Raw genomic sequence first — 22,124 nt, forward strand, 5'->3', positions numbered from 1 at the left:
GCAAATAATGACCTGGACCCAGCCTTGCGGAGGCTCCCGTAAACCGCCGGTTGCCTTTTCCGTCGAATTGAAGACGCAAGAGATTCGCACTCGCAATGCAAGGAGATCTCCTTTTTGAGCCACACCCGATCGCATGGACTGCCGAGCGCTTGCCACCAGGTCGTCTGGCCGATGTCATACCTTGCAACCGGTCTGCAAAGTGGCCTCTTTGGCAAGACAGTCCAGCAGCACGACACGACACCCTGCGCCGGTCGCATGGGAAGAGAAAGTGACCATTGATACCCCTTGGCTTGGTTCAACCACACAAAGTAGTCGGGTCGCCATCTTTGCTGTAAGAATATCGATATCAGTCGCTTTGTGGTCTCAGCCTGGCAACTGCGCTGGTCTGAATCTTCAATCTGCATCGACTGTACCGGTACAGCCTTATTAGATCTTTATCTCCGCGAGCGACCCCTCGACCCATATCAATCCAGACAAAGCCAGACATGTCAGCTCTGAATCATCATCAAGTAGCGCTCGACGCTCTCAACGGCAGACGATCAAGCATGACCGGCGGGCACCTCTTGCCTTCGCCGCCTGATTCGCCTGCTCGATGCTCGGACGAACTGGCCGACGACTCTATTGAGGCGATGTCGACACCACTAAAGCATCAAAGTTCCGGCTTTGACTGCTCAGAGATATATCAAAGAGACGATGGCGATAGTGAGCTTACGGAAGAGATGAGGCAGGCCCTTTCGGACCGTGATGCTCGTCGGGCTATCAAGCATCGTCGACATCGTCAAGCAGTTGTCGTCAGTTCGCCGCCCCTCCAGCCCTGGAACGACGAGCCGGTCGCTTCGGCTTGCCCGTGGTCGAAGACGGACGACAATGTGCTGCCAGGAACTGGTCAGACAGCGACGGTAGCACCCTTCAAGAGCGAGTCCACGTCGACGTTTATCAACTCGCGCGGTGTCGGTCTCGGCCTGACATTCACTTCCTCGTCGACCGTGCAGAGCTGGACTGATCGCTCAGAGGAAGAAGAGTCAAGCTGTCCACCTGCATTCTTTCCGAACCAGCGCGTCTCCTTCTCGCCCGTTCTGCAAGTACGGGAGCGGCTCGGTCTTCCGATAGCCAGCAGCGAGGCCGCCGCTGAATCGGCTCCGCGTGAGGAGGTTAGCAAGATGATTCTCGGCGTTACCGGTGTCGTCGAAGCATTAGAGCCCTGTGCCACCACGTGAGTGTGCTATCCTCACGTGTCCAAAAATCTGACGTAGATAACAGGGGTGTTTCGCGAGTGACGAACGCGAGAGTTGTCGCAGACTTTACCACCGACGTAAGCGGGGGTTTGGCCATATGGCAACGTGACGCGGCTGCTGTCCTCTCGGCCCGTCAGAAGCAGAAGCAACGCGAGCAAGCCGATGCGCGACGCCGTGCAGTCCTAGCAGACGAGCCAGAAGCAAGCGATATTGTTCGCGAGCCATCTCGGTCGGATATTGCCTCGGCAAGGGCACTTGACGATGGCAGCCTGCCGAGCGGTAAGTATGTGCTGCCGCTTTCGATGCGCATCCCGGATCACAACAGACTGTGAGTATTGCCCCCATCGAAGACAGCAATGGCTGACAGAAACGAACAGACCGCCTTCATTCGAATCTGCGCACTTTCGGCTGCGGTACTCAATGTCAATTGCGCTCATCTCGAACCGGAAACAGAACAACAAGCCTCGCGTGATCAAGCAGTACGACATTCCATTTCATGTGCTGCCAAGTACATCCCCTAGTGGTCCGCCCTGCATTATGCCCACCCGCTTCGCAGAATCAGTCGGCGAATCTCGTCATATCGGTATCTTATCGACTCTGTCATCTGCGTTTCGCGGCATGGCACTGTCGCCCCGACTGAATTCGACCGAAACGAGCGAGGCACATATCAACACGGAGACGTCTACGCCTGCTAGAGCAGCCGGAGCCGCATCGCATCATACGATCATTCCCTACTTGCCCACGTCGTCCTTCTCCCCTTCAGCACAAGCGTCTGTGCCGCTCTCCTTGCGCATCGACTCAAGTACGGCCGCGACCGGTCAGGACCTCTATATTCGTGCTTCAATCGTCAAGCGTATCTATGTGCGAGACTCGTCAAAATCGCCAGACGACGAGATAAGACACTGGGCAGACCATATCGATGTGACGTCAGCACAGATGGAGGATCACATCCTGAGCCGATGTCTCAAGTCGGAAGAGACGCTTGTCTCTCGCTTTGGTGTCATCCCGTGGCACCTTCGCGAGCACCAGTCTGCTCAGATCACGATCGAAGGTCTTGCGCTCCCTCTGACGCGAGAGGATAGCAATTCGAGCTGGACTCATGGCTATTCGACCGCGCTCAGCTTACGACCGGAAGCAATGCGCAATACCAATGGCTCCGATGATACCACGACCTGGTTTGCGCCATCGTTACGCAACCCACAGCTGAACAACAAAACTTGCGCTCGCCACTTGTTTTGCGCCAGTCGCTTCTTCGTCTGCATCGAAGTCGGCTTCGCTCACGATTTGACACGTACGCTCGAGCAACTCAACATTCCAGTGGCAAAAGCTGGCCGGTTCAGCAAGCCAGTGTTTGACGACTGCAATTCTGTATACAACCGGCCGTTCGGAGCAGCCTTACCTCGCAGATCATCACTCGAGACGATGCTGTCCAGCTCGCTCGATCTTGACCTTTCCGGCCGCCTGCTGTCCTCTCAATCGAGTCTACCTAGGAGATCACTCAGTCAGACAGCAGCCGCCTCAGGTCCAGTAGAGGCCGAGCTTCTACACAAGCCTCGCTTGCCACTGGTTCTACCAGGTTTGAAGCACCTCGAAGTCGGCATTTCTGTTGGCTCAGTTGCTGAACCGAGCCTCAACTGCTTCGAAGTCTTGCCCCGAAGACAGACATACGATCCTGCGCTGGGCTCGCAGGACGAGTCTGGCGTCTCTGCTGCCGACATCTCACCCAGTGCGTCAGTCCAGGAGTCCGATAAGGCCTGGATCTGCGCGCCGCCGCCTTATATACAGGCCTTGCGCAGTGCGCCGGCCTACCTGAGCGCATAATCGATGTCATTGCATGCACTGCCTTTGCTACTTGCTCTGTCACACCGGACGCCTGAGGCGCTTGAATTGCCTGAGAGCTCTTTTCGTCAGACGCGCCATTTTTCGCGCGTCTCTTCAAGGATCGCGCAGGTCGACAGCAGGCAGGTTAAGAGCGGTTCGGCACAAGCCTCGAGAGGCCGCTACGCGTCAACGGTCTGCTCATCGTCAGAGCCAGAGTTCGCGAGCGGGCGCCTAGGGCCGCAGCCAGCCAGCCTCGGGAGTGCACTCGATTCGGAACGCGCCTATCTCAAGGGAGACGAGGCCATCTCGCGCCCTGCAAGGCCAGATAACCAAGGAGGACATTCGCGAACAACGGCAAAACTGGGCGCACGCGCTACTCTGACCAACTGAGCTGTCAAGAGCCAGCTGGAAGCGCTCGCGCAAGACATGACAGCAGGCGCGATCGAGACGACGAGCATTTCTTCTTCGTCCTCTCATCAGAGCCTTGTCAGTCGTGTCGATCGGACATCGCGCGCAAGCAGTGCCCAAACAAGTCCACGAGAGCCGAGTCAGCAGAACGAGAGCAAACTCGCAATGGATGCAAGCTCTCGAGATTCGGACGAAGCCCGGCGGCAACAGCATGAGCAAGCCGTACAGCGTATCCTCAAAACCGTCAGGGAAGCCAAAGTATGTCCTGTTTCGAAAGCTCAGATCGCTGAGCTGACTGGCTACGCGCAACAGGTCGCACGGAAATTTAGGTCGCGACTAGCGTTGGCCTGCTATAAAACCTCACGCGGCTGGCAAGATCTCAAGCTCGAAGCTATCGAGCCACAGGTAGAGAAAGAGCTTGCAGATAAGAAGAAGAGGGCACGCGATGAAGCAAATGCCGCTGAGGTGCTTTCGCAAAGCAACAAACGACAAGCGGTCGCGTCTACCTCGAAGCTCGCCGGTCCGAGCACGCACGCGCCCAATGGCTCGCCGTACCTTGATGTCAGAGTCCCTCGCTCTAGACAACTCAGTGCTCGCACGAACGACTCAGCCATGAGGAGCAGCACCGTGCATGAGCCGGCAGGCGACAATGCGAGTCCATATCCTCCGCAGATGTCACTGTACGATACCCTAATTTCGCCCTCGATCAATGACCTGTACGGCTACTTCTCGCCTGCTCAGCAATCACCCGCGACTTTCGAGCCTGCTGCTAGTCATCGAAGATTATCGCCCCTGACCACGTCCGTCGCGCTTAATAATCATATTCGGCCAGGTCAGCCAAATGGTCTGAACACTCGGAGGAGCAACTCGAGCGAACGCGATGCACCGTACAGTAGTGGTGATAGACATGATTCACGAAAGCCGCAAAGCCCGAAAAAGCTTGGGCGACCGCACGACCGAGAGCCTGGCAAGCCGATTCTGTCTACTTCCGATCCGAGCTTCGCATCTTCAGCGCACGAGTTCGTCGATGCTGCCACTGCCCTGACCAGCTTCAGTCGAAGCCCGGTCGAACAATCCGCAGTCGCGCCGACGTCGAAGCTTGATGAAGCGCGACATCATCCTTCACCCCTCAGGACCAATATGTCCTTTTCGGGCGAGGTCACAACCACGCCCTCAAGGCAGAGCATACGGCCCGTGGATGCGCGCTCTTCACATGCTGAAGGCGATCGTGAAAGTGCCGCAGAGCTTATGCTTTTCCTTGCTGCGTCGCCAAGTCCCGCAACGCATCGCCGGACAGAAGATATGATTCCTCGGCCACGCGATGGCATAGGCAAGCAGCTCTTCACAGAGGGTCCAGCGCCGGCTTCTCCGGTCCCAGCCGGTAGTTACTCGCAAGCACGAAGTCTAGCGAGCGGCTTTAATTAGCAGCTTGATCCCATCGGAGTTCCGCTTCGAACCTCGCAATCGCGCAATACTGTATCATAGTTTCCGCGCATTACTGTATCATAGTTGATGTTTGAATATATGGAATCGTATGTGATGAGACAATATCGTTGAGCACGCAGTGAAGCTCAAGTAGTCTATGAAATGTCATTGCAATTTTGCTGCCCGTCATTTTCACGCGTACAAGTCTTCCTCGGCTTCGTCTTGACCGAACGCAGCACCACCCGCCGGTGCGCCTGCTGCGGCTGCTTCTGCTGCATCTGGGAAGCGGAAGGACGAGCCGCCGAAGGAGCGAGCTTGTTGCAAGGTCTGCTGGAACATCTGGTAGCGTCGGATATCGCTGTCCGAAACTGAGCGTCTTGCGCCCTTCATCGCCTCTTCAAAGTGTACGCGAGTGATCTCAGGAACTGGGTCTTCTTCGACTTCTGGCTCGGCATCTTCCATCTTGATCTCTTGCTCGCCCTCAGCACCTTCGCCAGCAGCGGCTGCCTTTTCGTCGGCAGCGCGTTGCCGTCTAATGTCATTCTCGATCGACTCGCGAATGGCTAACTTGGCAGCGCGCTGGCAGATCTCAGCAAGATCGGCACCCGAGAAGCCATGCGTGCTCTTCGCCAAAAAGTCGAGATCCACATCTGGCGCAATGGGTGAACGCTTGAGGGTTGCTTTCAAGATGGACAAACGAGCGGGCTGATCCGGCAGATCGATGTAGATGAGCTGATCGAGACGACCAGGACGCATGAGCGCAGAGTCGATCTGATCCGGTCTGTTCGTCGCACCGATGACAAAGACATTCTTCTTTGCACCTACACCGTCGAGTTCGGTCAGGATCTGGTTGACTACACGATCGCCTGCGCCGCCACCGTCGCCAGCCGATGCGCCTCGTGCCTTTGCGATCGAATCGAGCTCGTCGAAGAAGAGTACACAGGGTGCGGCAGCGCGTGCCTTGTCAAATATATCGCGCACTGCAGCTTCTGACTCTCCGAACCACATGGACAAGAGCTCAGGCTGTACGGATACGTTAGCACGCATGCAAGTAGCGTTTAGAAAAGAAGACGTACACCCTTGACCGAGATGAAATTGGCTTGACACTCGTTCGCGATAGCCTTTGCGAGCAGGGTCTTACCTGTACCAGGCGGGCCGTAGAAGAGGACACCCTTGCTGGGCGACATGCCGTACTTGAGGAATTTCTCTGGGTGCTCCACAGGGTATTGTACGGTCTCTTGCAATTCGATCTTGACCTTTTCGAGACCGCCAATGTCGTCCCAAGTGACATTGGGTACTTCGACGACTGTCTCGCGAAGAGCAGACGGATTGGAGACGCCGAGCGCGAAGCGAAAGTTGTCCATGGTAACGCCGAGCGAATCGAGCACCTCTGCATCGATTGTGTCTTCGTCAAGGTCGATGAGGTCCATCTTTTCACGGATCTGCTGCATGGCTGCCTCTGAGCATAGCGAGGCGACATCTGAGCCGACGTAGCCGTGCGTCTCGGACGCAATCTTTTCGAGGTCGACATCGTCAGTGAGCTTCATGTTCTTGGTATGGATGCGCAGGATCTCGAGTCGGCCGGTCGCATCAGGGATGCCAATATCGACTTCACGATCGAAACGACCGAAGCGTCGAAGTGCGGGGTCTATCGAGTTGGGCCTGTTCGTTGCAGCCATGACGACAATGTTGGAGCGAGCCTTGAGGCCATCCATGAGCGTCAGTAGCTGAGAGACAACACGTCGTTCGACTTCGCCATTCGTCTTGTCACGCTTTGGCGCGATCGAGTCGATCTCGTCGATGAAGATGATAGCAGGTGCGTTCTTCTCGGCCTCTTCGAATGCTTTGCGGAGGTTGGATTCGGATTCTCCGGCCATCTTGGACATGATCTCTGGTCCGTTGATGAGGAAGAAGAATGCGCCCGTCTCGTTGGCGACAGCACGCGCCATGAGCTGCAAGGTCGAGATGAGCCCAGGTACAAGGCATGATCAGCAGATGACCCACTGTCTTGCCCGTACCGGGAGGGCCGAACATGAGAATGCCTCGAGGCGGCTTGATACCGATCGACTTGAACAGCTGCGGGTGGCGGAGGGGTAGCTCGACGAGCTCTCTAATCTGGGCCATCTGTTTCCGGCAGCCACCGATATCATCGTAACCTACGTCAGCCAGGTTGGCCTCTTCATCTTCGCGCTTGATAGGTTCTCCCTCTGTAGACAAGAGCTATAGTTGAGCGCATGCTTACGCGCAATAGACGGGTAGACCGACCAGTATGAATGACAGTGTCCTGGGCGACAATGCAGTATTCTGCAGGATCTGTTTCGACGACCTTAAACTCGACTGAGCGGGAAGCACCCTTAGCGAGGAAAGTATCGCCCTTGCGAACGGGACGATAGGCTTCGAGGAAGTAAGGCTTGAGGAAGACCTCGAACAGATTGCCGGTGAGGCCTGCGAGCGGGTAGGCACGTCAGCACAAAGATTGATGCCATCGGAGCCGACAGACCTTCGACAGAGTCATCAAAAGGCAAGACGTGGATGCGCTTGCCATACTTGATGTCGGAGCAGGCGTGGACATTGGCGACATCTCCAAGCTTGACGCGCAGATTATGCCGTGCGACTGGTAGCGAGAGCAGAAGGTCAGCAGACAAAGACACGGCAGTAGACAGAGCGGTACGTACCTTTGTTCATCTGAATCTTGCCTTCGTCGACCTCCTCTGAGGAGAGGACGATGAGGACGGTGTCCTTGCGCTTCTTGCCCCTGACGATGATCGTGTCTCCTCTGAAGAGCGAGAGCGTCTCCATCGTGTTGGGATGGATCGTGGCAACAGAGTTGTCATCGGATGTCGCTTCATCGACGACAAGGCGGTTTGGGCTGCGCGTGGAGTTGTGCCATCCAACACAAGACGAGCGTTCAGGCACATCGTGGATCGGTCAGAGCGACGTGACAAGGTCGATAAGAGAGGCGGAGGAAAAGGCGGGAGACGGTCAGCAAGATGGTATGACGATGAAAGGGAGGCGTGTGCGTACCTTTTCTTGGGTCTCAGGATAGATGTAGCGAGCTCATCGGCCTCCTTGGTGGTAGGAGGTGCCTTGGAAGGATCGTTCGACATGATGACGATCTGCCGCTAGACGCGAGCTGGCTGTACTGTCGAGTCGAGGAGTGGCGAGCTTGGCCTGAGATGTAGCCGATGATCGAGCTAAGCTACGTGCTCCGCTCTGCTGACTTGATGCTGGTCCGTTCACCTGACTCGGCCTATCTTCGCCGGACGGTCTGTGCCTTGTAGATGACCGAGCTGCTTGGTGATGCAGGCGATGATGCGAGCGTCGTCAGTTGCGCGTCTGAGTCCGCTGACACGTCATCACCGTTCGCGACCTTCTCGAAGCTGGCAGCGCTCAGATCTGACGAGCTCCTTGCGACTGACGTGGTCCCCCTACAGCTGCATGCTCGGCAGCATCCTGCGAGCTTCACTAGCCGGCGGTCATCTGTGTCAGCGTGCAAGCTTGGGCGCGACATCGATCATACGTACAATGACGAGCCCGACAAATCAGTTGGCGACGCCCGATGATGTGTGGTCGTACTGGTTCGTGCGGGATAACCACCTGCAGACCTTCTTCGGCCGACCGGACGGCATAGACGATGACATCCGAGCTCGCTTCTCATCCACTCTCGAGGCCATCAAGCGAGATGAATCACTACGAGCCCGATGGCAGACTACCCCACGTGATACGCTCTCACTCATCGTCACACTTGACCAGTTCAGTCGCAACATGTACAGAGGCACAAGCACAGCATTCGAGGGTGACGCGCTCTGTCGGGATATCGTTCGAGCAGGCCTGGCGCGCAAAGTCGACAAAGAGCTCAGCAGGGTCGAGCGCATGTTCGTCTATCTACCCATCATGCACCACGAAGACCTAGAAAGCCAGGAAGACATTGTTCGACTGAGTGAGCAGCTCGCTAAAGATAAGCCTGACGAGAAAGACGAGAGCTTCATCCAACAGTCTGGCTTTCCGGCGTCAGAAGTACAGACTACCTTGGAGCAAGCTGCGCATTACGCAAAGCTACATCGAGACGTCATACGTCGCTTTGGACGCTATCCGGGGCGCAATGAAGCTCTCGGTCGGACATCTACAGAGGAAGAGCTGCACGCGCTCGCTAACGAGAAAGTCGCTTTCTAGGCAGGATCAGTGTCACAGTCAGAGCGCCGCAGTCTCTTCTTGTGCGCTGCATCAGGCCACGATAGCACAATCTAGACTTCTGCGGCGAGCATCGTCGGGCATGGCTATATCGACACCCATTGGCGACTCAGCTTGGCAACTCAAATGCGTCTCATCGACCCTTCGACCCGTAGATCTGCACTACTCGGCAGGCAGGCGCACTGTTGCAGGGTGGCCAGCCTCCCTGGCTAACCTGGCTGGGCTCTCTCTGCTGGCAGAAGGCACTCTGTCTGGGGACGTCTGAGTGCGTCCTGCTGCAAGATAGCTGTGGGGACTGCCCAGGGCAGCAAGCTTGCCAGCAGGTGCTCGGTGCATGATGCATCCCTCTGTGTTCAATAGAATGCATACGTCCTGTGTGACATGACAAGCAGCTGGCTGGCTGGCTGATCGTGACTGATCGTAGTGCCCCGGAGATCGGAGAGGAGGTCACTACCCCGCGACGCACGGAACATATCGGCTCTTCTTTCTGTCGTGTATATAGCTCAGAGCCTGGGCCCCTCCTGTCCACCGGCCACGCGCACCATGACGGCAAGCTCGCACACGCAAGTGACGACAGACTCGAGCGGCGGCGCTATAGCTGTGCCCGCCAGCTCCAAACTCAGTCGCAACCCATCCAACTCGGCTGCGATCCAGCCTGGAGGCAAGACGCTGAAGTACCAGGACAAGCTACCGCATCTGCCCATTCCTCCGCTCGAGGACACATGCAAGCGCTATCTGAGAGCACTGGAAGCGCTTCAGAGCCCCGAAGAACATGCGCAGACGATCAAAGTCGTCGAGGATTTCAAGCGAGCGGGCGGCGAAGGTGAACGGTTGACCAAGCAGCTGCAAGCGTATGCGGAGAAGCGAGCGAGCTACATCGAGGTGAGCAGCAACGCATGTCGCGCTTCGGATGCCGCTCATGCACGCAAGCAGGAATTCTGGGATGATGCTTACTTGTCGCACTCGGATTCTGTCGTCCTCTCTCTCAACCCTTTCTTCATCCTCGAGTGAGCAGCAGCCATAGTGGCAATGTGGACGGGCTGAAGAGACTATCAGGGATGACCCTACACCCTCGAGAGGCTCGCAGCTCATGCGAGCAACCTCTCTCGTCCTTGCCTCGCTCGGCTTCATCCACGATCTACGCACGGGCGAGCTCGAGCCAGACATGTTCAGAGGCACACCCCTTGATATGTACCAGTACACTCGACTCTTTGGCACTTCGCGTATACCCACAAAGTATGCTCTTTCTGCCTTGTTGCGATCAAAAGACTAACAGTGTAGCAGAACGGGCTGCAAAATGCAAGTCGATCCCGAAGCTCGTCACATCGTCGTCATGCGGAGAGGTCAATTCTTCTGGTTCGAAGTGCTCGATTCTCAGCATCGCCCCTGCCTTACCGAACGCGCCCTCTTGCTCAACTTGCAAGCTATCATCGCAGAGGCAGACAAGACGCCGCCCAACCAGGTTGCACAGGGCGCGATCGGCGTCCTGAGCACGGAGAACAGGAAAGTCTGGGCAGATCTTCGCGATACGCTCAGTAGCGACAAGGGCAACAAGTCTTGTCTCGACGTCGTTGATCGTGCACTGTTCATTCTCTGCCTAGACGATGCTCATCCTGACACTGCTTCGGAGATGTGTAACAACATGCTTTGTGGCACTTATAAGCTGGAGAAAGGTGAGCAAAGCCGGCTATCAGGCCCGAGATGCTGACCCAGCTCGCTCCGACAGGCGTCCAAGTTGGCACATGCACCAACCGCTACTACGACAAGGTGCGCGATTTCCTTGGTCTCCTTCAATGACGCTGATTTATCAAGCAGCTGCAAATCATCGTCGCAGCAAACGGTGCGGCTGGTGTCAATTTTGAGCACAGCGGTGTCGACGGGCACTCGGTCTTGCGTTTCGTTGCGGATGTATACCTCGAGTTGATCCTGAGGTGGGCGCTTCGGCACGGTATCAGCATGACGAACTGAGCAAGAGTGCAGATTTGCAAAGTCGATCAACCCCCAAGCAGGCACACTTTTCAAAGCTCAGACATCGCCCTGGGCGGTCGGAGGCGGTAAGAAGCCCACGCCCAATGGCAAGGCGGCCGAGGATGGAGACGAAGAAGAGCATCCTGACACAACGCCCAAGAAGCTCGTCTGGCATCTCACACCCGAGGTCAAGACGGGCGTTCGGTTCGCAGAGACACGGTTGAGCGATCTCATCTGTCAAAACGAGGTCGTCGCCCTCGATTTTGACGGGTACGGCAAGAACTTCATCACTCGACATGGCTTCTCGCCCGACGCTTTCGTTCAGATGGCGTTCCAGGCTGCTTACTTCTCACTTTACGGGCGTACCGAATCAACGTATGAACCTGCAATGACCAAGACCTTCCTTCACGGTCGCACGGAAGCCATTCGAACGGTACAGCCCGAGTCTGTCAAGTTTGTGAAAGCATACTGCTCAGATTCACCAGCTAGAGACAAGATCAATGCCTTGCGCGCCGCATGCAAGACCCATACCGAGCTGACGAAGAAGTGTGCCGCTGGCCAGGGGCAAGATCGCGTGCTGTACGCAATGTACTGCCTCGCTTCGCGCGATCAGGACGGTTCTGGCTCGTCGCATGACTCGACTTCGGACGAAGAGCACCGCAAGCCCCTTCCAGCGCTGTTCCGCGATCCAGGCTATGCGACTCTCAACCACACGACGATCAGCACGAGCAATTGCGGTAATCCCTGCTTGCGTCTTTTCGGTTTCGGTCCCGTTGTGCCAGACGGGTTCGGCATAGGCTATATCATCAAGGACGATGCCGTGTCCATCGTTGCTTCGAGCAAGCATCTACAGACACAACGTTATCTGGACACTTTGCGGGCTTACTTCCTCGATTGCCAACGTCTGATCTTGCAGCTTCATCGCCAAGCGAATGAACGTCCTTCGTATTCTATGGGCAGCGCCGGACACACCAATGGTATCGACACTTCTGCTGACGACGAGGATGAGACGAGCGGGTACGGGTTCTACGATGTGATCGACTACAACGCAGTCAAGAAAGAACAAAAGTTGCGCTACGCGCCTGTGGGCACGCGGCTTCAGCTCAACGAGTACTAAGTCATGTTCATTGTATCGTGTCATTATGCATCTGTTCGCTCGGGTACAATACATACAGAAGCGAGTCCTAGTCAGCTCAGCCACGACGCAATTCGGCCTTGTTGGCTGCAATCTTGCGTTTGATATCACGGTATTTTGCTCCAGTAGATTTTGATCCGGCGTCCTGGCGTGCTCTCACATCCGGTGCAGTCTGAGGAGCAATGCTGTAGAATGAGTCGAACTCTGTGGGTACTCGCCCTTTTCGAACTTTCTGTGATGCCAATTTGATTGGTCTAGCTTGTTGCGCAGCCTCGACATTGCGATGTAGTTGAGCAGACGAGCGAATGATGGGCCTCATCCATCTGTTGACCAGCTTTTGCGCTTTCCTCCGCACGTCGAGCGGCACGCGAGGGCACTTGGAGTAGAACAGGACGATCTTGCCCAGCTCCGATTCTTTCAGGTGTTCAGTCTCGATGGGCAGCCGCCAGATGATGTCGAAGAGGGCCCGCATGACGTTGAGGGTGGGCAATGATTTGTCGCCCGGCAATGGCTCGAGCCACTTTGTGAAGGCGTAGAGATTGGCATCGAAGAATGCTGCCTCGAGATAAGTCCTGCTGAGCAGTCAGCTCATACACTTCACCAGGATCGAAAGAGCGTTCTTTGCGTAGGTCTGCGTGACGCGGGGCAGCATGGCTAGACGAGCAGAGGCAATTCGACCGGCAATGTTGTCGTCGGCATCTTGCTGTGCGGCGAGGAGCATGTCTTGACGTAGATTGAGCACGAGCTCGCCGCCTTCCTCGTCGAGATCCTCGTCGTCCTTTGCTCTGCGTTTATTGGTGATCTTCTTGCTGCCTGCCTTGATGATTGCATCCAAACGTTCCTGAATCTCTCGTTGTCGTCCTGGACCTGCATTTCAGCCTTGCAACACACGACCGGCGAGCTACTTACGTTGCTCGTCGGTCAGGGGCATCTCGTCCTCTACCACGACCTCTGTCGCTTTCCTGCAGTCGTGCGACGCATCAGCTCGCGTATCGTACATCATCAGCATGAGCCTACTTTGACTTTCGCTTCTTCTTTGGCTTGGCTGTAGCTGGTCCAGGCAGCGAACCTGAGCGCTCCCTGCTCTCAGGCGTGCCAACCGAGCCGCTGCGAGCCTCGCCTCTCTTCTTCTTGAACGAGGGCAGTCTTGGCGTCCCATCAGGATTAAGCTTGACTTTCTTGGCCTTCTTCACTTTGGGCGCTTTTTTGGCCTTCGCCGCTCCGTCCTCCATGTACTCATCTGCCTGACCTTCTGCCTCGCTATCAGACGACGACTCCGAGACGAAGCCGCCAGCTAAGTCGGGATCATCCTCCGAGTCTGCTGCAGCTGAAGCAGAGGCAGAAGCTGAACGCTTGGCAGGCACGAGCCTCGAGAGACCTGCGGTAGGCTCCTCATCGTCTGTATCTGCTACTGAGGACAGCTCTGAGACGTCGCCATCGCCGAAGATGTCGGTCGTGCCAAAGACGTTCGACGGATTCGCCAGCGCAGCACCGGGCGCGCTGACCTCTGCCGGATTCAGCGACTGAGAGCGTGACATGGGTCAGTCCTGGGCTGAAAGTGTTGTTTGTCGGGCGCTTACCATGGCCGTCAAGTTGAGCGCTGTCCGTGATTTGGAGGGTGTCACGGGTCTATTTGATATATCACGCGGCTATTCGAAACATATGACAGGCTCGACGCTGCAGACGGTCGGCCAGCGAACTCGCTCGTTGCTATCGACAGGCGAGTGCAAGCCATTGCACGCTCTCAACGTGCTGATACATCAACGTTTTACAGGTCTTGACAGTAGCAATGGCGTTTTTCGGACTACGAAGCTGGCCAACGCCTGTTCTGAAGCCAATGGCGCCCTTCATCGTCGCCGGCGGTATTACGCTGTATGTCATCGCAGGCCTGCAAACAAGCGTACGCGCTCTCTTACACAAGCGCTTTTTCGATGGCTGATGTGCCAACGCTGTACAGATGCTCAAATCGCCTACATATGCGAATGACCCGAGAAATCCTTATGGTGGGCAGACCCCGTCCCTCGACCTGAATGGGCTGACCCGTGCGAATCAATAGCAAAGGGTGTCAAACCATCTCACTAGAGCTCGGACCGGCAGCGAGGGGAAGCATGTCCAGCTATAAGCGTTTGCATTACCTTTGCGCGCGTGCTCGCTCGTGGTGCCGGGCTTTGGTCAACAATGTGCGCTGCAATGATGCTCTACAGAACACGGCGGTAGAACAACAAGTATGCGCTCTTCTCGATCGTGCCGCCGAGAGCAGACGCGCTCGGCAAGCTGAGCCTGAGGATCTCTTTTTCTCGATTGACGGCCACCTGAGCTGGAGGGACCATGCGAATATGCGTATCATCTAAATGATACCATTGCTGCGCCTCATTGGCTGAGACTTCCGCCGCGGTCGTTCCGGCAGGCTTGGCCGCGAAAGGAGCGGGCGGCCTCACTGACACCGTGTAATGCCCACCTAAAGCGGATTTGCCGTGATGATATACGACTGCCTGCGATTCAGCGGGCTGTGCACACGCAAACAGAAACTGCGCACCTGATGTCAGTTGATACCGTGGAATACCGGTCTGCATTTTGAGACTAGGCGCGAGGATAGCAGACGGCAAGTCGAGGTCAAGATCGTAGCCAATGATCTTATTGCTCTTGAGAATCCCTCCTGCGCTCGTGTAGCTGAATCTTTTCAGATGCAACACAAGGATGGGCGGAATGGCTTCGAGGAAGAGTTGCTTGCTCGCTGTGACGACTTGACCTTGCTGCGTCGCAAAGTCTTGAAGAAGCTCGGGCTGACTGAGACCAATGAGGGCGTCCTCTATGGTATGAATGCCCGGCTCCTGGTGAATGTAAGCCTGAGCTGTGAGGAAAATATGAAGCTTACTTCTATGTCCAACTGGAGCTGCAGGAAAGGCTCGAGGGTGACAGAGTCCTTCTGGCCCGGACACCGCAGCACAGAACGAAGCCGCCCGCCAAAGATGCTAGTAATTGGTGACTCGCGCGTAGCGGACTGAGTCATGTATCAACGCAAGCACTCGAAGCTGTGCAAACTACTGACGCTGCGGGTAGTGGCAGTCCTGCCCTTGTTGCCCACTTCCAGCCAACCATCATCGGCAGGCGCGTTGCTTGCTTGAGCAGCTTGTCGCGTTCTGTTACCAAGCAGCTCATCGTGACGATCGATGGCCGAAAGAACCTCTTCGTGAAGCGTGTCCAGGAAGTAGCCGAGGAACTCCTGGGCGTCCTCTTGCAGTCCACGCTGCGTTCATCTTAAGCAAAGGATCAGCTAAATCGTACGCTACCGACTTACACGCATCTGATCGAAGCGTTTGTTCATTTTCATGGCATCGTAGAGCATCTCCGGCGCGAAAGGCTCGCCATCGGAAGCTGTGGGAGGCTCGGGTGGGCTTGCGTCTAGCGCGCTCAATTTATCTTGCTCTTGCCTGTTCATGATGCGGAACAGCTGCAGATAGACGATCCTGTAAGATCGCAGGTCAACCGATCCGCACGTCAAACCGGGCGCTACGCACATGGCTTCCATAAGAGGCGTCTTTCCGCCCAGATCTGACGAGGTTTCTTGCCCTAACAGACTGATCAGATTATAGAATGGCCCGCAATACAGCAAACTTTGAAAGATCTGTAAATCTTCGTGTGAGAAGCGCATTCGAGCGAGCGGCAGCAAGGCACGCACAGTGTTTGCGAAGCAGAGATTGCCCGTATTCACCAGCCCGCGTGGATAGAAGGCAGGTGCATCGAAGCGGGTGACGACCGATCCGAGCTTGTCTTGAAGTGTCACCAATCTTGGCGCAACGACCGGCCGACTCGGCCCATCAAGTTGGCTAGTCTGTGTCTCCCCGAAAGCAGAAAATTCGGTCGAGGCTGTGGGAGGGGAAGAGATGCCAGGAAGGACAGGCTCTGACGCTCCTGGCACTTGGATCGATACGCGACGCTTGAGCGGAGGCGATACGTCGAGGTGACCATTCGTCTGAGCTGTCCGCTGTTGACTCGCCTGCCGCTGCCCGTTCTCGCTTTCGGGCTTGCGTAACAAGGCAGCCCACGACGAAGGTTTGACGGCTGGCTTGGGCGATGTGTCTTTCAGTGCGCTTCTAGCTATGTTCATTGCTTCTAGCTGGCCAGTAGGCGGCCCGACGAGGCTGTTCTGAGTCGGTTCTGCCGAAACTGGCGGATCGAGCGAGCTTTCCTCCCTGCTCTGCTCGGATGCAGTCGAATTTGGCGGAGGCATACTCGGTACTTGAGCCGATACGGGCGGTCTCAAGTTGTCCGCGATAGTGAAGCCTGCAGCTTGCCGCGGCAAACGAGGAGCTGCTCTGGCAGTGGGCAGATTGGGATTTCTTGCGCGATCTTTCCAGATGCCATCTGTCTTTGACGTATGACCGTTTAGCTGTGACTTGGATCTAGCTGCGGTGGGTGAGCCAGGTGAGTCTGCTGATCGGCTCGGTAGCCGCTGGAACGGAGTGTCGGGTGACGAAGTCGGTGTTGCGCTCGATTCTCGCTCTTTGCCCTTCAGTGACCTAGGCGTCGTAGCTGGACTAGTGCGAGCTGACGTTCTACGAGCGGGACTGGGCGGTTCAGCCGCTGGCATACCATTCGTGGCGCTACTGGAGGCTTTTGCGAGGCTGCTGGATTTCGGAGTGTGGGTCGCAAAGCCAAGCATGTTGCTCGGCGGAGTGAGCTCGCTCATCCTTGGCTTGATCAGATCTTTGCCCTTCATGGTGAAGACGATCGAGCCGAAGCTGAGCTCGGGTGAGGTGCTCGAGTGTGACTGACGCCCGAGCGTCGAGGCTGCAGAGATGACTGAGCCACTGGGCGATCGTGAGCCCGATCTCGGCTTGCTCCCCTGGCCTGAGCTGCCTGGTATGCTCAAGCTCTGCGTCGCATCTTCCGCTCTCATCATAATCTGTCAGCACAGACCCATCGGCGCTGCTAATATGGTTCGGTGTGCTTCAGCGGACAAAGGCGCGCGTCACGAGCGTCACAGTCGCCCAAATTCGAAACGGGCAAGGTTCCATCAACATAGTACAGAGCGGGGCTACAGCAGATCATGCAGATCGTTACTCCTCGTCATCCTCGGACTCGGCTTCCTCGAGCCAGGCCACAAACGGTTTGCCCGCCCTTCTGACTTTCTTGCTCGTCTCCTTGTCGACATACTTTGAAGACGCGACCTTTGTGAACTGCACGATCACGTCTTCCTCTGGCAGGACGTCGTTCTGATAGAGCAGCATGAGCACATTGGCAAATTTGGGCGTCAGATCGGGGTAGGTATCTCCCACGAGTTTCTCGAAGCCGCCGAGCAGTGACTTTGCATGCTTTTCCGAATCGCCAGGCGTGAGCTGCATGTCAGGCTGTGAGTTCATGCGCGCTAGTATGACTGTCTTACGCACCTTCTTCATGATGAGCTTGCGCTTGGGAATCTCTGCCAGGACATCCTCGGTGAATAAGCCAGATACGAGAAACTGGGGCGTCTTGTGCTTCTTCTCAATACCGAGCTCGACTGCCTTTTTGTAGATGTCGCTATCTGAAGCACCCTCGCGATTCTCGGCGACCCACTTTGCGAAGACGTCGTAAGGTCCTTCTTCGGCTTCATCGTCTGCCAAGATGAGCGATGATTGAACACCTTCCTGTAGTCCAGCCATTCTAGCTTGCACAGCAGCTTTGCTCGTGTCGACAGACCAATCGGCATCATCGTCGTCCGCGTTGCCATTCTTCGATCCGATAGCTGGAGAGATAGGAGCGGTGATCTCCATTTCCTTTGCGCCTTCTTGAATCTTGCGCGTCATCTCATCATTCGAATCGACGTCCTCGTCGACATCGCCGTTGTCAGCCTTGCCATCGGCGGCCTTTGAGCCTTTCGTTGCTCCCTTTTTGCTCGTCGCGCCTTTTGCTTTCTTTTCCTTCTTTGGCGGATTTTTGAGGATGAACGTGGTGAGCTTGTGAGCCATGTCGACCCGACCGGAATGGCCGCATGCTTTGCAGTCGCGCAAGATCATCTCATCTCTGGTGATGACCAGATCCGTTTCTGGGTTCTTGCAGGAAGGACAAAGGACAAATTTGTCAATGAAGGAATCGAGCAGCTCGCGAAGTCTCGAGAGATCGTGTGCACCGTTGACGATGAATCGGTCGTTCTTGTCATCGGTGATCGTCTGAGCACCCAGCTCGCATCCGAAGAACTTTGTCGGGTCTGCTCTGGTGAGTCAGCCTTACTTTGTGCGCTTCCCAAAGGAAACTTACAAGCTGCAGGACGAGCAAGACTTTTGGCAACGTCGCTGATATTGGGCAGAGCTGCTTTCACGATCAGTGATAGCCCGGACGGTGTGGTTGTGGAAGGTCGACCTACTCGTCTTGATACCGTTACCTCTGCCTTCGATCTTGATCAGGAGCGACGGCATCCTGACGTAAGCGCGAGATCAGCCACTGCTCCCGACACGATCAACGCGCCAGACTGACTTGTACCGGTAGTGAGCATCCTTGACATCTGTACGGATGTTGATGATCGATGCCATGCTGGGCAATCGTCCGAGATCTCACTCGGCCGTCGTTGTCGTTGACTTGCGTTTGGCGTTGCTAATTGCAGCGAGCTGAACAGGTACAGGTGGACAGAGCGAGCCGTCTGGGCACTCGGTCTCGAGACAGGTTGGGCAGACTTGTCAGTTCCAGATCGCAAGCGTCAGCGTAGCTGGGTGGACGAGAGATCGGGCGGCTCTCTGTCCCTCTCGCGGGCGAAAGCGCACGGCAATCCGTCTTCTTGAGCGAGGGAAGAGATCTTGGCGGTATTGACCTGGTCTGGTGCTGTCCTCTGCGTGATGTGCACAGTCTTTGGCGGTGTAGCCTGCGATCGACTGTATATGCCAGCACTCCGTCGGATCTTGCTGACTTTGGAAATTTGAGCGAATCTTGTCGTCGTCGCGCTTTGTCTCCACGTCTCCGTTCGCCTTACTCGCATCGAATTCGTCAGGCTACATCAGTCGTCGTCCAGTGACACTTGAACGCTCTGTTCCACCTGTCGACCGTTCCTCACATCTTGTACAAGCTAGCTGTCGAAAGGCAGCCCGTGCGCTGTCCGAGAAAGCCTACACTGTTGCACCCTTGACAAGCAACTGCAATTGCCGATATGTCGTCATTGGCGATCACAAGCCTGTTCAGTGTGAATGGAAAGAATGCCCTCGTCACGGGCGGGGGTAGTGGACTAGGTGCCATGATGGCAGCAGCGCTCGTACAAAATTCGGCAAACGTCATTATTGCTAGCCGGAAAGAGAAACAACTCAAGGAAGTGTCCGACAAGCTCAATGCTGCCGGCCCGGGCAAATGCTCCTACATCGTTGCCGACATCAGCTCCAAAGCAGGTTGTGATGCGCTTTGTGATGCCGTCAAGCAAAAGATCGACAAGCTCCACATTCTCGTCAACAACTCGGGCGTCACTTGGGGAGCACCCTACGCTGACTTTCCCGAGCAAGGCTGGACCAAAGTCATGAATGTCAATGTCAATTCTCTCTTCTTTGTCACCGCCGGCCTGACCGAGCTGCTCGCAAAAGACGCAGATAATATCAATCCTGGGCGCGTCATCAATATCGCCAGCGTGGCAGCGAGAGATGCGAGGACAGAGGATACAGGCTTGAGCGATCCTGGCGTAGGTCTTTGGTCGTACAACACCTCAAAAGCAGCTGCCGTTCATCTGACCTCGCAACTCTGCGTCACACTGTCGAAGCGATACATCACTGTCAACGCGATCTTACCGGGCGTCTATCCTTCAAAGATGACAGCTCATGGCCTGAGCAAACACGAGGAAGCATTGGCGAAAGGTCACCCGATGGGACGGATAGGCACCGCGGAGGATATGGCAGGTCTCCTGCTTTTCCTGTGCTCGAGAGCAGGCGCACATGTCAGTGGCGAGTCCATCGCAACAGATGGCGGCGCGACAGTAGCAGGAGCAGGCTGTTTCACGAAATTATAAAGCATGCACCTCTCAAAAAGCAAAAAAGCTGTACATTGGCTCGTTTCTGCTCCAACAATGAGACGTACTCTTCCGCTCGCTCGCAGTCTTTAGCTTTATCGTTTTGAGAGCGCCGCGAGTGTGACAGAGAAGTTGAGAGACTTAGAAGCCTCTGACGAAGACTGGAATGCGTGTGTCTAGCAGCAGCCGCCAGCGCTCGTTTGCTGCACGTTCTGGCCACCACCGACCTTGAGGGTCTGCTTTCCAGCGGTCGAGTTGACAGCAGATGACGCAAGTCTGTTCGTCCAATCTCACATAAGTGACTGAAGTATAGTGATACGTCAAGACTGACCTTCGTTTGATGTGCTCGGCCATGACGAGGAAAGCTTGCTCGACGTTTGTGGCGTTCTTGGCTGACGTCTCGAGGAAGGGAATAGCGAGTTGATCTGCGAATTCTTTCGCGACGGTATAGTCGACGACCTTCTTCTGTTGGAGATCCGACTTGTTGCCTACTAGCAACTTGTCGACGCCCTCGCAAGCATATCGGTCAATCTCTTGCAGCCACTGTTTGACATTGCTGAACGTGTCCTGATCGGTGACATCATAGACGACGATGATGCCGTGTGCTCCACGGTAGTAGCTCGACGTGATCGTCCTGAATCGCTCCTGACCTGCAGTGTCCCACTGTAGGAGAACGCGCAGGCGTTAGCCATGACGCGTCTGCTGAGGCGTGGGATCACGCACAATCTGCAGCTTGACTGTCTTGCCTCCTAGCTCGATAGTGCGAATCTTGAAATCGACGCCTGTGAGCGCAGTCAGCATGAGTGAGGATGACTTGGCGAGGTGCCAAAGCGAGACATGCCGATTGTGCTGTCAGGCACGCTCACGCGTCAGCTCGACTCGAGGCTCTCGGGACGTGACTGACCTGATGTAGCTGTCACTGTACGAGTCGTCTGCGAATCTGAGCAGCAAGCAGGACTGTGAACAGCGCAGTGATGTGAGCGAATAGCCCGATAGAACCGATCCGTGCTTACCTTGCCAACGCCCGAGTCGCCAATCAACAGAAGCTCTGCGCGAAGGAGATGAGGATCAGCTAAATTGATGTCAGTAGATCAATGGATGCAACCGACTGAAAAGCAGATCGTCTGTGAGATCAGTGTATCGCCCATATGCGTGCTCGGTCAGCATCGCGTTCGAAAGCAGACGAGAACGCCTGTCTTGGCGAGGGACGTACATTCTGCTGCCATCTTGACCGTGCCCAGAGAACTGTCTCTCTATGAGCTCGTCGGTAGCAACGTCGACCTCGTCGAACTGTCGCTGGGCTGCGACGGCGCGCTGTCTTTAAAAAAAAAAAAGCCAGGCGCCGTATACGTGTCAGTTATCGCTCACATTCGACCTGCACGCCTCTCACCGGTTGCCTTCTCAACCAGCGGCGATTGCTCAGGATCCAATGCCACGCGGTGAGAGCTGCTACAAATGCAATGCTCATCATGCTGTGATGCACTCGAGGCCACAACAGGACTCGAGACAAGCCAACCACTGATTCTGCTTACCTCGTCACCGTCCTGGGTCGTATCATACGGCTTTGGCGAGCGTTGATGCGATACTTGGGATTGTTGTTCTGGGCGTCCGCACACGACAGCTCGAACACGAGCATCGTCACTCGCTGATGCCCATCTACGCTGTCTGTCGAGCTGCTGTTGACGTTCGATGTACGGTGAAAGGCAGAGCGTCAGCACGCCACTGAAGCATGCTGAGCTCGCTCGTCATGAACGAGACTTGCGCGTGGGAATCTTTGTCGAATGCATGAGCATGAGCCTGGTCTTAGTCTGGAATAAAGCAATATGCTCGACGATGGACTGCCCAGTGTCGGAGCATGCGAGTCGAGTCCCAACCATGAGGAGAGTAGGTAGACCGGGCAAAGCCAAGACATAGCTGTAGCAAGTCGAGCAGGTCAGGTTATTGGCTCAGCGATGTCAGAGATTTTGGTCGATCGCTGACTTCT

At 55.7% G+C, this 22,124-nt stretch overlaps 11 protein-coding genes across 11 annotated transcripts; 5 read left to right on the top strand and 6 right to left on the bottom strand.

Annotated features, from left to right (window-relative positions):
- Positions 1–38: 38 nt before the first annotated feature.
- Positions 39–3,104, top strand: L969DRAFT_85130 (uncharacterized protein). The gene is made up of 3 exons (XM_014714476.1): positions 39–1,213; positions 1,261–1,563; positions 1,613–3,104. Exons 1-3 carry the CDS (start codon positions 486–488, stop codon positions 3,054–3,056), a joined length of 2,475 nt encoding a protein of 824 aa, XP_014569962.1. The 5' UTR covers positions 39–485; the 3' UTR covers positions 3,057–3,104.
- Positions 3,105–3,482: 378 nt separating this feature from the next.
- Positions 3,483–4,889, top strand: L969DRAFT_45499 (uncharacterized protein; the record flags this gene model as incomplete). The annotated part of the gene is made up of 2 exons (XM_014714477.1): positions 3,483–3,722; positions 3,777–4,889. 2 exons carry the CDS (start codon positions 3,483–3,485, stop codon positions 4,887–4,889), a joined length of 1,353 nt encoding a protein of 450 aa, XP_014569963.1.
- A 192-nt stretch (positions 4,890–5,081) lies between these two features.
- L969DRAFT_92581 (uncharacterized protein) lies at positions 5,082–8,764 on the bottom strand (the record flags this gene model as incomplete). The annotated part of the gene is made up of 9 exons (XM_014714478.1): positions 5,082–5,912; positions 5,966–6,841; positions 6,894–7,096; positions 7,155–7,334; positions 7,390–7,503; positions 7,565–7,758; positions 7,914–7,957; positions 7,995–8,179; positions 8,623–8,764. The coding sequence occupies 9 exons, from the start codon at positions 8,762–8,764 to the stop codon at positions 5,082–5,084; spliced, it is 2,769 nt and encodes a 922-aa protein (XP_014569964.1).
- A 349-nt stretch (positions 8,765–9,113) lies between these two features.
- L969DRAFT_92583 (uncharacterized protein) lies at positions 9,114–9,416 on the bottom strand (the record flags this gene model as incomplete). Its single annotated transcript, XM_014714479.1, has 2 exons — positions 9,114–9,237; positions 9,295–9,416. The coding sequence occupies 2 exons, from the start codon at positions 9,414–9,416 to the stop codon at positions 9,114–9,116; spliced, it is 246 nt and encodes an 81-aa protein (XP_014569965.1).
- On the top strand, positions 9,344–12,203 carry L969DRAFT_299374 (uncharacterized protein). Its single transcript, XM_014714480.1, has 7 exons — positions 9,344–9,962; positions 10,014–10,087; positions 10,137–10,316; positions 10,365–10,753; positions 10,807–10,847; positions 10,896–11,011; positions 11,061–12,203. The coding sequence occupies exons 1-7, from the start codon at positions 9,624–9,626 to the stop codon at positions 12,163–12,165; spliced, it is 2,244 nt and encodes a 747-aa protein (XP_014569966.1). The 5' UTR covers positions 9,344–9,623; the 3' UTR covers positions 12,166–12,203.
- Positions 12,204–12,229: 26 nt separating this feature from the next.
- On the bottom strand, positions 12,230–13,794 carry L969DRAFT_22007 (uncharacterized protein). Its single transcript, XM_014714261.1, has 5 exons — positions 13,764–13,794; positions 13,201–13,706; positions 13,093–13,145; positions 12,780–13,044; positions 12,230–12,755 (listed from the first exon to the last, which is right to left on the bottom strand). Exons 1-5 carry the CDS (start codon positions 13,764–13,766, stop codon positions 12,242–12,244), a joined length of 1,341 nt encoding a protein of 446 aa, XP_014569747.1. The 5' UTR covers positions 13,767–13,794; the 3' UTR covers positions 12,230–12,241.
- L969DRAFT_58344 (uncharacterized protein) lies at positions 13,766–14,301 on the top strand. Its single transcript, XM_014714481.1, has 3 exons — positions 13,766–13,903; positions 13,958–14,083; positions 14,141–14,301. The coding sequence occupies exons 1-3, from the start codon at positions 13,846–13,848 to the stop codon at positions 14,167–14,169; spliced, it is 213 nt and encodes a 70-aa protein (XP_014569967.1). The 5' UTR covers positions 13,766–13,845; the 3' UTR covers positions 14,170–14,301.
- L969DRAFT_44821 (uncharacterized protein) lies at positions 14,233–17,083 on the bottom strand (the record flags this gene model as incomplete). The annotated part of the gene is made up of 8 exons (XM_014714482.1): positions 14,233–14,349; positions 14,391–14,671; positions 14,720–15,014; positions 15,059–15,184; positions 15,233–15,430; positions 15,482–15,650; positions 15,702–15,808; positions 15,863–17,083. 8 exons carry the CDS (start codon positions 17,081–17,083, stop codon positions 14,233–14,235), a joined length of 2,514 nt encoding a protein of 837 aa, XP_014569968.1.
- A 114-nt stretch (positions 17,084–17,197) lies between these two features.
- On the bottom strand, positions 17,198–19,077 carry L969DRAFT_70844 (uncharacterized protein). Its single transcript, XM_014714483.1, has 5 exons — positions 18,637–19,077; positions 18,527–18,579; positions 18,421–18,471; positions 17,574–18,370; positions 17,198–17,522 (listed from the first exon to the last, which is right to left on the bottom strand). Exons 1-5 carry the CDS (start codon positions 18,690–18,692, stop codon positions 17,244–17,246), a joined length of 1,236 nt encoding a protein of 411 aa, XP_014569969.1. The 5' UTR covers positions 18,693–19,077; the 3' UTR covers positions 17,198–17,243.
- Positions 19,078–19,300: 223 nt separating this feature from the next.
- Positions 19,301–20,140, top strand: L969DRAFT_15376 (uncharacterized protein; the record flags this gene model as incomplete). Its single annotated transcript, XM_014714209.1, has 1 exon — positions 19,301–20,140. The coding sequence occupies one exon, from the start codon at positions 19,301–19,303 to the stop codon at positions 20,138–20,140; it is 840 nt and encodes a 279-aa protein (XP_014569695.1).
- On the bottom strand, positions 20,127–22,052 carry L969DRAFT_44589 (uncharacterized protein; the record flags this gene model as incomplete). Its single annotated transcript, XM_014714484.1, has 9 exons — positions 20,127–20,429; positions 20,468–20,803; positions 20,864–20,953; positions 21,041–21,097; positions 21,154–21,188; positions 21,250–21,264; positions 21,354–21,393; positions 21,634–21,816; positions 21,864–22,052. 9 exons carry the CDS (start codon positions 22,050–22,052, stop codon positions 20,127–20,129), a joined length of 1,248 nt encoding a protein of 415 aa, XP_014569970.1.
- Positions 22,053–22,124: the final 72 nt, after the last annotated feature.

Source organism: Mixia osmundae, assembly GCF_000708205.1.
Source record: "Mixia osmundae IAM 14324 unplaced genomic scaffold scaffold_2, whole genome shotgun sequence".
Lineage (NCBI taxonomy): Eukaryota > Fungi > Basidiomycota > Mixiomycetes > Mixiales > Mixiaceae > Mixia > Mixia osmundae.